The sequence below is a fragment of the Charadrius vociferus genome, unplaced genomic scaffold (genome assembly GCF_000708025.1).
Source record: "Charadrius vociferus isolate BGI_N301 unplaced genomic scaffold, ASM70802v2 scaffold800, whole genome shotgun sequence".
Lineage (NCBI taxonomy): Eukaryota > Metazoa > Chordata > Aves > Charadriiformes > Charadriidae > Charadrius > Charadrius vociferus.
In genome coordinates, this window is record NW_009646525.1 from 154,301 (window position 1) to 166,390 (window position 12,090).

Below are 12,090 nucleotides of genomic sequence, written 5' to 3' on the forward strand. Positions count from 1 at the left end.
CATAGCAGGTGTTGAGCATGTTACGGGTGCTGCTTGTCTGCAGAGCTCCTTGCAGCCTTGGCTCAAGAAAGGTCTTAAAACTAATAATAATAATAAAAATCTCCAAACAAAAAGCAACCAAAGAAAAGCAAAGCACGGCTATTTGGGGATGGGAGAAGCTTTGCTAAAGCTTAGGTCTGCAATGCCAAGAGGCTGCAGACCCCCGTGCCTCACTTGTAGCTCTTCTGCCCTGCAGGCATTGACATCCTGAAGCTGGTGGCAGCCCAGGTAGGGAGCCAGTGGAAGGACATCTACCAGTTCCTGTGCAACGCCAGCGAACGTGAGGTGGCAGCTTTCTCCAACGGCTATGCGGCTGACCATGAGCGCGCCTACGCCGCCTTGCAGCACTGGACCATCCGCGGGCCCGAGGCCAGCCTGGCCCAGCTCATCAGCGCCCTCCGCCAGCACCGTCGCAACGATGTGGTGGAGAAGATCCGAGGCCTGATGGAGGACACCACACCGGTAATGATGGGCTGGGCTTCGTCTGCTCTTGTCTGATGTGGTGCACATCTTGTCTGGCCCTGGAGAGCATGTGGGTGCATGGGACCTAGCTGTGGCCGTGAGCTTAGCTAACAGCCAAGTAGCTGGACTCCATCTTCCCCCAGAGCTCCTCAGGGACTTATATTTAAGCTTTACAGGACTTATATTTAAACTTTACATTGCTTTTGAGCAAAACTTTGCCCAAAACCTTGTCAAAGTCTTGAGAAGCTCTCGAGTCCTGCGTGTTGGGGTTTACCTGTATCTTTGAAGGTCACCAGGAGGACCCAGTACTTGAGCCCTTGTGTTGGGGGCATAAAGGAAAAAGCATCTCCCTTTAAACTTGCTCTTAAATGCTATGACTTAAATGCCCAGGATTTTGTGAGAAGGACCAAGCATCCCTGAGCACTAAATGTTGTTGTAGAGCAGCGTGTCGCTTCCTCCAGGGTGGTGACCGGTGGCATGGGGGGTTCCATGCGTGCTGTTCTCCAGAGATGTTGCCTTTCTTTGGCAGCTCTGGCCTTAAAACAAGCTATTTTGGAAGAATAAATAAATTGCTGCAGAATATCTTGCAACAGGGTCTGGGCCAGGTGTACGTCGTCGGGAGGTGCAAACCTTTACAGTTTGTTTTGGCCACCCCTGGCTTACCTTTCAGCATGCTTTTGTTTTATTGGCTCTGATAATTTGGTGGGCTTTTGGAAGTGTTTGTAATGGTGGTGGATGGGGCTTCTTCTGAACGTAGAAGCCAATGGGACAACAAATGGATGGAGGTGGGGGGCAGTCAAGGGAGGGCTCTTCCACCTATACCAGTTGGTGAAACATCTCCTGTTGACTGGAGGTGCTGGAGCACCTCTCCTATGAGGAGAGGCTGAGAGAGTTGGGGCTGTTCAGCCTGGAGAAGAGAAGGCTTGGGGAGATCTTATTGCGGCCTTCCAGTCCCTAAAGGGGGCCTACAGGAGAGCTGGGGAAGGACTTTTTACTAGGGCATGTAGTGACAGGACGAGGGGGAATGGCTTTAAACTGGAAGAGGGCAGGTTTAGATTAAACATTAGGAAGAAGTTTTTCACTCTGAGGGTGGTGAGGCACTGGAACAGGTTGCCCAGAGAGGTTGTTGAGGCCCCATCCCTGGAGGTGTTCAAGGCCAGGCTGGACGTGGCCTTGGGCAGCCTGGTCTGGTGGGAGGTGTCCCTGTCTATGGCAGGGGGGTTGGAACTCGATGATCTTCAAGGTCCCTTCCAACTTAAACCATTCTATGATTTTATGACCTTAGCAGTGACCCAGACCCAAAGGAGAACGGGTGGGTGCCTGCAAACCTCTGTGGGAGCTTGGTGGGGGCCTGCCAAGGTGGACCTTCATGTATAGCAAAGTTTGTGGGGCAGAGTGTTTGTTGGGGCAGAGGGTGCCCAAATCCCATTTTGACCATCACAAACTTCCCCCTGTAAGAGGGGCTGTGGTCCCTTCACTGTGTCACATACCCCGTGTGACTTCACTTAGTGTACTGAACGTCTTGGTCCCTCGTAACCATAGCATGAAATCGCAGGTTTCGATGCGTTAGCCCAGGATTCCTGCTTGTGGTTTTGAGACACCCAAGTCAGGTGTATGCCAAGCATTGCCCCACGTGTCCTGCCCGAATTTTGTATAGGTTCACTTTGCCAGCTGCCCAGTCACTCCTGCTCCAATTCAGTTGCTGTTTTCTTCTTCCAGCTCCTAGTAATTAAGCAGCATGTCACTTTCTCATTTCCTACTGTGCTCCGAGATTTATTTTTTTTTTTTTATCAAAGATGGAAAAATGAAATTGAAAACCTGAGACAAAGCTATGGTTAGGAAAAGGAGAGGCAGAGAAAATTGTCATTTTGCACAAGCGAATTCAAGTTTCCAGTATGTGCAATGTCTCAGGACATGTCGTCCTCTTGCTCTCCTGGAGCAGATAGTAACCTCTGTCCTCCTCATTAGTGCTCTGACTTTGAATACTACAGCAAAGCGCTGGGCTGGGACATCAGATAGAATCATGAGGCTTGTTCATCAGCACAATGCCTAATTAACAGACATGGGTTGTGTGGTGCTCAATGCTCCGGAGCGTTGCGCTGCTTCAGCTGAGACTACCAGGCATTTCTCCTCAAATAGCACAGAAATGCAGGTGGTAGCTTCAAGAATGGCGTGTACTGGGGGACTCATTGGGATGGTGGACTCCCAATGACGGAGTAACCACGAACTGTTTTCTTGTGCATACTCTCAACTCTGAAAACACAGCAAACAGATGCTCCAGAGAATGAGCAAACCCAAATCTCATGGATACTTGAATGCAAGTCTTCTGGGCTTCCTGACCAGCTCTCCTGGAGGATGTTTCTCTCTGTTGTTTAAAACACTGTTGTGTTCTCCAGTGTCCAGCAGCACCTGGAGCCTGGTGGTCCCCTGTGACTTTCACTTGCTTCCCTAGAAATTGGTAAAATTGGTTTGGTGACCTTTTCAGAACGTGGCTCAGATGGCTCCGCATGAGAAACAGGGCTTGTTTCAGCAAAGGAGGTATTTTTAAAAATTCACCTTAGCCGGTATGTCCTCCTCTGCCGTGCATCCAATTTGGCTTTTTCGAATGAGGATCTCTCATGATCAGACTTAGGTGTTGGCCATTCCTGAGCAGTCCCTCTGCCCCAAAGGTCCCCAGCTAGTTGCTGAAGCAGCGCATGGGGTGTGAAAGCTCAAAAGCCCCCTGGGATGCAGATTCAGCATGGCAGCACGCTGCATTTCAGCAAGGTGTTACCTGCTGTAACCTGTCCACCTCCTCTCCCTGGGCTGGTTCCCGCTCTGTGGGTGTGGGTGGTGATGGAGTGGCCCTGGGAGGGATGCAGAAAGCTGTGGGAAGCAGCTTGTGCAAGACAAACCAAATCCCTGCGCTGCCTCGCGGCGGTCTGGACCACAAGCGGCCGGGGGAGACGGTTGCTCAATGCCGAGGGCAGGCGTTGAGGTCGTTTTGTTTGGGGTTCTTTTAATCTGTGCTGGTTGGAAAGCCTTTAATTAGAGCTAATCCAAGTTTGGCTCCCGGCGGTTTGTCTGCCCAAACACAAGACAAATCGAGGCGGTTTCTCTCCAAACGGAACCAGTTTGATCTGAAGGAGCGGGTGACCCTGGTGGTGGCAGGCGTGGGCGCTGCACTGCACCTCTCCACCAACTGGCCCTGCAGAAGCCGTCTTGCAAAAAAAAAAACCCAACACAAACAAAAAATAAAGAGAGCTTTTTTTTGTGCTGTGGAGGGAGCGAGGACTCTCCTAAGCAATGCAAAGGTGTGTCTCCTCCCTGCGGCCAACAGCCTGATGCCCTTGGGGCAACCCAAGCCAGCGGCAAGCATCCAACGTGTGGGGGTGTCCCAGGTGAGCTCAGAGGGATGTGCGGGTGGCCGTGCCGTCCATGATGCCTTTCACCCTTGCCTGGCATCCCTGGGAGCAAATGGGAGCTCCCCCATCTTTCCCCATGACCGTGTATCATAAGAAATCACCAACGCCCCCAGCTCACAGGTAGAAATTGTGTTATGGGGTGACATAGCTCTTGGGCAGCAAATTGGTACCCTAAACCCAAACAGCCTCCCTTCACCCATCCCATCCCACCCGCTGTCACATCCTGGTCCCAAATCCTTTATCTGGTGTCTGTCTTCAGCCTGTGAAACCTGCAGAGGCAAAGCTGCTCTCTCCCATAGTGCCCCATTCCCTCCGCAGCCTTTTGGGCTCTGAAATCCAAACGTTTACCGCCCCCGATAGGAATAGGGGAATTAACGGGAGTCTCTGGAGCGTTACGGTACGTGGCAGGAACGTTTTCCTTCGGGTAGGGAACAGCTCTGCTGAAGGCTGGCCGGCTTTTTTAGCTGCAGGAGATTATGCTGGTTTTGCATTGTGCTGAATGAATTTAGGTTAAAACGAGATTAGCCCTCTGAATCGCTTTGCCAGGGTTTTGTGGGTTGGTTTTTTTTTTGGGGTTTTTTTTTTTTGCAGCTGAGCCAGAAAACACGGCGAGCGCAGCAGCTGCGGGATGGTTTTTCGGGGTGTGTTTAACTCGCAGGGGCTCCCGTTAAAGGTTGGCCCCGGCCACAAACGCTTCTCCAGCTCAAGGTCTGCGAAATCCTCTCCCTTTGCGGGACAGACTGGCCGGGCAGCGGCGTGTGAGCCTGGGCGCTGCGTAGCGAGCCCAGGAACACCCCAAATTAGTGGTGCTGACAACAACAAAAATAGGAAGGGGTGGAGAGGAGGAAGGGGGAGAGAGTTTTTCACTGCTATCCCAGCAAATTGCAATTCTCCATTTTGGGGTTAAAAGCAGTAAAGTTCAATGTGGAGCAGGCACTGGGTAATGGGATTTTTTTTGAGAGGGTACATAGCGGCATTTTGCAGATATGAAGGTTTGTCTGTGCTCGCCCGGGCTGGCCTGGAGCGTGGCTGGCACGGCTGGCCACATTGGCTACCGTAAGTGACCTACCCTGAGCAGTGCTTTAAGCTCTTATCTTTTTATTTATGGCTCTGCTGGCCTCGGCTGCAATATTTCGGGGAATGGATGGAGGTGAAGCGAACGGCCTTGCGTGGGGTGTTCAGCAGTGCAGCCTCAGCAAAGCTTAAAAATAATACGTTAATAAGGGAGATATTGGAAATGGAGAGGGGGGAGCTACAGCCCAACGAGATTTAGGTCCGCAGCTAATTGCATGCTGCGGATAATCCTGTGAATCAGCAGATATGTCAGGGTTGGGTTTGGTGTGAGGTTAAGCCGTGGGGTTTTGGAGGGGTTGCTGGAGGAGAAGAGGATGTGAAAGCAGCCCCGTGTCCCGACACGCGGCTGCGGCAGCGCCTTCTGCCTCCTTTTCTTCCCCTTTTGCAGGTCAAAACCTTGGGTGGGGGTCAAGAGCCTGGAGCAACGTTCCCCAGATCCAGCCCTGACAGTTCCTGCCTATCCCCTGTGTTTCCTCTTTTGGCAAAACAGAATTGGGCTGGACCCAGTAATTAGCAATTAGCTATTTTATTTTCTTCTTTTTTTTTTTTTTTTTGTGTGCTGTGTTAGCCTCATGCGGTGGAGCGAGGGTGAAGCTGCTGGGTGGATTTCCGAGCCGTGGGGCTGCGGTCCGAGGGCTGGGAAATGCCCAGGCAGCCAGGGGGGGAAAAAAAAAACCCAACCCAAAATAGCATGTAACTTTTCCTTCTGGACTTGCATCAGGCTTTATTTGAGGCATAAAGCTGTAGGGTAAAGTAGCCAGAGCCTCAGGGAAAGGGTAGGGCTGGTTGGGTTTTGCTGGGGTGGGCATCACTCTTTTCCTGTAGGTTTGCTTTAAAGCATGAGTTGTTTTTTGGCTAACCGGGGTTGGGTTTGAACCAGATGGGAGAACATGCAATAAAGAAAAATTTAATAATTTATAAAGTCATACAAATATGAATAATATAAACACAAAATTATAAATTTTATAGCAAATGCAGTTATATTTGAGGTTTTCCTGCTGTGGTAGCTGTGTCTCCTTTGGTCTATTTGCAGTATATTGGGCTTGGGAGTGTAAGGTGAAATTCAAAGATGCTGGGGTCAAAACAAGCCAAATTCGGTCTGACTTACTCGGCCTGTAGTTCATTTTGGAAACTCTTTGTCATGGCTTCATCAGCTCTTCATTGTGGCTTGAGTTGAAAAAGTGGCTGGGCAAATCCATAGAAAGGAGAAGCCAACCAGGAGCTCCCATGGGGACACCATCTCCTGCTGGGCAGCACCTGGCCCACAAATGGCCAGGTATGGTGGGGAAGAGGTGCTTCCTTCATGGACAGCTGTATTTTTGGTCTCGGCATCTAAAGCCTTTCCAGACCCGGCATTGCCTATCCTGGGTCATGGTGAGGTTTGACTTAAGTACCCCTTCTCCAGGGCTGCGGTGTGTTCAGGGATGCTGGCTCCACCACAGCCATGGTGGCCGAGCGCTCTTCTGAAACCTGGCCAGTGAGGTGAAGGATGCAGAGAAGACATTTGGGCTTTCCCACCCCACCCCAGCGCAGGGTGCTGAGCACCCTCATGCCCTTCCCATGTTGGCGAAGGGGTTACCTCCTGCTCTGCAGCACCTGCAGACCATCGCTGTGTCTCTCTGCCACCTTGGCAAGACCTCATGGCCTGGCCAATGGTGTTCTACCTTCCAAGGTCTAGTCTGCCCTGAAGGTGGACCCCCAAACACCACGTGTGCCATGAAGCTGCTCATCCAAGTGGATCCTTCCTGCGCCTGTGGGGACCATAGCAAGAGCATCCCACCCCAACACCGCCCTGCATCTGCAGCATCCCCCAGGCAGGGCTGCTGCCCAGCCCACCCTGCTTCACGTGCCGGGGTTTCTCCTCCCGTGTTCCCTACGGAAGTGTACCAGACCTGGGAATAGGGCTGGTGTCAGCCGAGTGTCATCTTTCAGCAGGGAATCCGGGAAACAGTGGCCTCGGTGCTAAATTTATCCCTAATCCTGAGAGGGTGTGCAGCCACCCTCTGCCGAGGTTGCTCCTCTGACTCCAGCTCCCTTTTTTTTTTTTTAAAACCAACAGTAGTTTGAGTCATGTTTGTGTTGGGGCAAGAAAACCCAACCCAAGCATGGCTGCACAAAGCTGGGCTGATGCAGCAGCAAACCTACCACCGGCTTTTATTACTGCCTGGTTGCTGCAGGAGGAGTTACAGGGAAGCAGCACCCAGGGCAGGGTTGGTTTTTTTGTTTTTTTTTTTTCTGTTGTTTTTTAATGCCCACGGCTGCTCCTTCCTATTATTATTAGCACAGCAGCTGCAGTTTCTGTTTGTCCAACTTGAGCTACTACTGCAGTACAGTAAAACGAAGGCAGAAAATGGGACCAGCCAGTTCGAACGGAGCTGTTGGGAGCAGCTGTGAAAAGAAAGCAAAGCCATTCCCATGTCATCTTCTGCACCCATCCCCTTCTGTCCCCTTTTCTTCCTTTTAGGAAGGACCTTCAGGCACCCTCGGCTGCTCAGAGCATCCTCCCAGGTGCATCGGTATCCGTGAGGATGTCGGTGCTTGAGCCGCAGCCTAAAGGGAGCTTTTAGGATTGGGTTGGGGTTGTTTGGGTTTTTTTGGCATTGCAAACCTCTTGCTGCAGTGCTCAAAAAATTAAAAATAAATTGGCGGAGCGCCCCGGTATGACTGACCGGTCACGGGAAGCCGCCGATGCGTCAAAGCTGCCGCGGCGGCCTCTGGTTTTGGCGCTGGACCGTGTGTCTAACAGCAGTCTCCCATGTGTCTGTCTGTGCAGGTGCAAATGCAGCCTCAGTGGCAAGCGCCGGAACCCTGCAACGACGACGGAAAGGTGAGAGATGTGGTGGCTCTGGAAAGGCAAAAGGCCTTCAGAATTGTCCGTTTGGAGGGTTTTTTTCCAGTCAGAGCTCGGTTTCACTGGAGCACCGCCGTTCTTAAAAATAGCGATGGCTGAGGTGGTTTCGAGCAAATGAGTCACGGGCTATGAATAGTGTATTTTTACACCTATTCCACAGGCTTCACCTCGCGGCAACCTTTTGCTTTCCCTGGCGTTTCAAAACCCTCATTCCCACTTGCTTTCTTCCTGCAGTTTAAATATTAACACACATCCGAGCATCCTGTTGACTTTGTCTCGTAAGCTTGCAACCGTTCAGCTATTTGGAAAGCTTTGGGCTCCCGGGACGCCTACAGTCAAATAACCTTGGGTGATTTTTATTATTTTTTTTTCCCTAGCGTGCTTTAGCAGTTGTTTAATTAAACTCCAAATGACTTGCATGCTTCTGGGAAGGATTTTTTCCCCTCTGCTGGGAAGGCAGAGCCAGGGCAGCCGGCTGCTCCCTGCCCTCCCTGGGCCATCGGGGCCTCCTTTTTGGAAATCAGGAGGTGGGTTTGTGGCTGGATATTAAATAGATGAGTTGCAGAGGGGAAAACTAACCCCTAAAGCCTGTTTGGTTTATTATTTTTTTTTCCCAAAGGGGAAATCGGAGCGTGTTGCAATTTGGAAAGCGGCCAGCCGCTGTTCTGGTCCTTCCCTTGCTTTTCCCCTTTAATGGCAATAGGCTGATTCTCGTCGATGAGCTGTATTGGAAAGGGAGTTTCAGAGGAGAAAGCAGGTTCTTTTAATTAAAAAATTAAAGCTGACTTTTATTTTTAACGTGCCTATTGCGTAACGTGCTGAGCTAGAACAAATCCTCCCCTGTTTATTTTCAATGGGGAGAAAAAAAAACACACAACCTTTATACTACCAAGAACAGGCTTCAGTGTTAATTTAATGTGAACTAATGGGTGTCTCAGCAGACATGTGATTTGTGGGTGGCAAATTCCTCGACACAGATGAAGAATGCGCAGGCACATCCATGCTGGCGCGGAGGTGGCTCAGCAGCTCCCAGTCCCACAGCCTTTAATCCGAATTTTGTATTTTAATCTCTGGGTAGCAGGCAAGAGCGTGCAAGCAGGACTAGCCTGGTCTTCCCTCTGTAGAAGGAGAAAAGAAGGTTGCAAGGTGCTGATGGGAGAGTGGGTTGCGCGCAGACAGGGCTTGCAAGTCTGTACTTTGGCAGCTCCAGCAGGGATGCGGGGTTTGGGAAGGAGTTAAATATTAAGGAATGCTTAGAGTGCCCTGCTTGGGGGGGACCTTGTGACCTGCAGAGGTGCCTGAGCTGCCAGCCAGGGACTGGGGATGATGCCCCAAGCCTCTCGTCCCTGAGGGGAATGGAAACCAGGAATGCGCCCTGAGGGGATGCTGAGAGATGGAGGAGGGTGGATAATGTTGGCTGCTGCCATGCAGGTAGGAAGGAGATGCAAGAAGGAAGATGCAGAGCATGGTCAAGTTGGGTGCTGGTGTGAACCCACCTCCTAAATGGTGCTGGTTCCCAGCGCAGTGTGTCCCACCAGTGCTTGCTGCTCCCTGTGTCTTTGGGACTGTGGAGCCAAACGCTTGCCTGAGGCTCGCACCACGGCAGCAAAAAGCAAAGGCGCTGGGGGGATGCTGGGGTCAACGCCAGCCCCAGCTTGTCCTTCCTGGCCCTGGATTCGGAGTCGGATGGGGTGGATTTCTCCATCACGCATTAATAGGGTGCTCACAGGAGCAGGGGCAAAGAGGGGGCGGACAAATTATTAACTTGAAATGTTAATGGTGTAGCTGGTAGCAGGAGCATGCTGCAGTGATCTCCGAGAGTGGTCACAGCTCTCGCCCTGCAACCTCAGCACTGGTCGGAGGTGGGGAGCCAGGCTGTGCCTTGCTTTTAGGAAATGATAGCTGTGGAGGAGGTTTTGGGGGGGGCTTACCTGCTCGGGTATTGTCACCATTAGCCCCAACGAGTGGTATTTTGAGCTTTAACAACCTAAGAGTGAGACGGAAAATGAAGTTAAAATGCTCTGCAGTGGTGGTGTGCACCATCCAGATGCTGCTGTTGCTCCTCCCAAGAGTGCGGGTTGCATTACCCCTCCTACCTGCTGAGCGCTGGCGTGCCAAATGCCAGCCTGATGTCCACCCTGGGTCACCTCCTGTGCCCGTTCTGGGTCAGCAGGTCCCCTGGGAGGAGGCGACCACCCAAACGTGGGACCTCTCACTGAGGATGGGCTGAGACGTGTTTTAAACCGCTGCGAATCCCCGTCGGGATGGTTTTGAGCACGAGCCCGTTGCGTAGCATCCCCCAAGTTAATTTTCCCTCTCTCTTTCACTATCCAAAGCTGGAAGCTGACAACCTGGCGCTGCCGGTGAGCCCCAGCCCACTCAGCCCCGCGCCCAACCCCAGCCCCAAGCCCCCCGAGGCGACCGTCCTCACCGTGGAGCCCTCTCCTTCAGAGAAGAAATGTTTCTTCGTCGACGAAGCGGAGCCCCTCCTGCGGTGCGACTCGACCTCCAGCGGCTCCTCCGCGCTCAGCCGGACAGGCTCTTTTATTACCAAAGGTACCAAAATCAGCCCCGGGTTGGGGGGAGCGGGAGGACCGAAGGGATGCCACGGCATGTCCCCTGCAGTCAGCACACATGACGCAATGATATCGTTAAAGTAATTTACTAGGAAAACTGGCTCTGCAGGAGTATATCACATCCTCATTCCAGACCAGACTATCCTGTTAGCGAAGATGATACAGATTTGAGAGGGGAAAACATCTTTAAATGCTTTTAAGTCTTCAGAGTGCTGCTGGAGAACTTGTAGCATCCCTGGATGTTTGGGGGGGTTCTCCTGACTTTTGGCTCGTGCGTTGGCCCTTGGGTTATTTCATGAGGTAAAACCAGGAAAATGTCATTTCAAGACTGATTTTTTTTTTTCTCCCCCCCCCGCCCCTCTTCCTGCTTGCTCCAGGGTCTGACTTGCGATGTAAATCACTGCTAGTCACTCACCCTTTTTTGAGGGGATTTAATTTACTGCAGTTAGTTTGCTGCATTTGTTCTGCTTCAACTTCTGATGAAGGTGAACCACTGAGCTCAGTCAATCTACTGAATTTATACTTGGGTGCGGAAATGAAGCTGACCCAACGAAAACAATTCAAAATAGCAGAATTCAGCTTTTTTGGCTCCCCTTCCTCTTCACTTTTCTGCATTGGCCATTCAGCATTTATAAGTGCTGTGTTTGCTCTAGTGGGATCCTGGATTAGGTGCCTCAGCAGCATTGGCTTCTCCATCTTCTCCCCTCCATATCGGTCATCACCCTCCCCCTTTTCCCTCAATTCTGGTGACGTGTCCCTCCAGAGGTGGCAGCAGGGGCTGGACTGAGGTCTCCAAGGAGAATAAGCCCTGGTTAGCAGAGATTTCTTGAGGGGTTTCTTGACCACCCTCTCCTTTCCTCCTACAGAAAAGAAGGACACCGTCCTGCGCCAGGTGCGCTTGGACCCTTGCGACCTGCAGCCCATCTTCGATGACATGCTGCACATCCTTAACCCCGAGGAGCTCCACGTGATAGAGGAGATCCCGCAGGCTGAAGACAAGCTGGACCGGCTATTTGAGATCGCCGGAGTGAAGAGCCAGGAAGCCAGCCAGACCCTCCTGGACTCTGTCTATAGCCATCTTCCTGACTTACTGTAGGCACTGGGTCACCACACACGCTCCGAATATCTGCTAGAGCTAGCTTGGCACTCGTTAAGATGACCGACAATACGCAGGCAGGTTTTGTTGTAGAATATATGGCCAGTATTTTCGTTGAGGTGTCCTTGGTTTCTGGAGGGGGGGCAGTTTGCCAGCGTTGCACCCCTCCACCTTAACTCTATCGCTCAGTCCAAGTCTCCGCACCCTCTGTCCCCTTCCCGAGCCTCTCTTCTCCGCGTTCTCATTCCAATCAGATCAGTCGATGCACTTTAAAAAAAAAAAAAGGAAAAAAAAAAAAAGAAAAAAGAAAAAAAATGCAGTTAATGAACTAAAAGACCACGAATCTGGTGTAATTTAACACATCGGGGATTGCTCTGTAACCCACTTCTGTCAAAGCTGTCGCTCGGAGTGACCGTCTCCCACCACCTCCCTTCGCCTCAGAACGGTAAATGGCAAAAACACGCAAAAAAAAACCCCAACCAAACAACCCAATCAAACCCCAATCGTTGCTGGTTACCATCTCTTAACGCAGCTAAGCTTCCCACCCAGGCTGACTTTTTATTTTTTACTGTACTATTGTATAGCTCA

General features: G+C 51.4%; 1 protein-coding gene across 1 annotated transcript in view; it reads left to right on the forward strand.

The window, feature by feature from the left end:
* The window catches only part of TNFRSF21 (tumor necrosis factor receptor superfamily, member 21), a gene marked incomplete at its 5' end in the record, with an annotated part of 30,160 nt that extends 18,374 nt beyond the window's left edge, over window positions 1-11,786 (forward strand). The window contains 4 exons of the mRNA XM_009885491.1: window positions 236-501; window positions 7,753-7,806; window positions 10,167-10,386; window positions 11,273-11,786. Of these exons, the coding sequence (XP_009883793.1) occupies window positions 236-501; window positions 7,753-7,806; window positions 10,167-10,386; window positions 11,273-11,502 (770 nt within the window). The remainder of the gene's footprint in view (window positions 1-235; window positions 502-7,752; window positions 7,807-10,166; window positions 10,387-11,272) is intronic.
* Window positions 11,787-12,090: the final 304 nt, after the last annotated feature.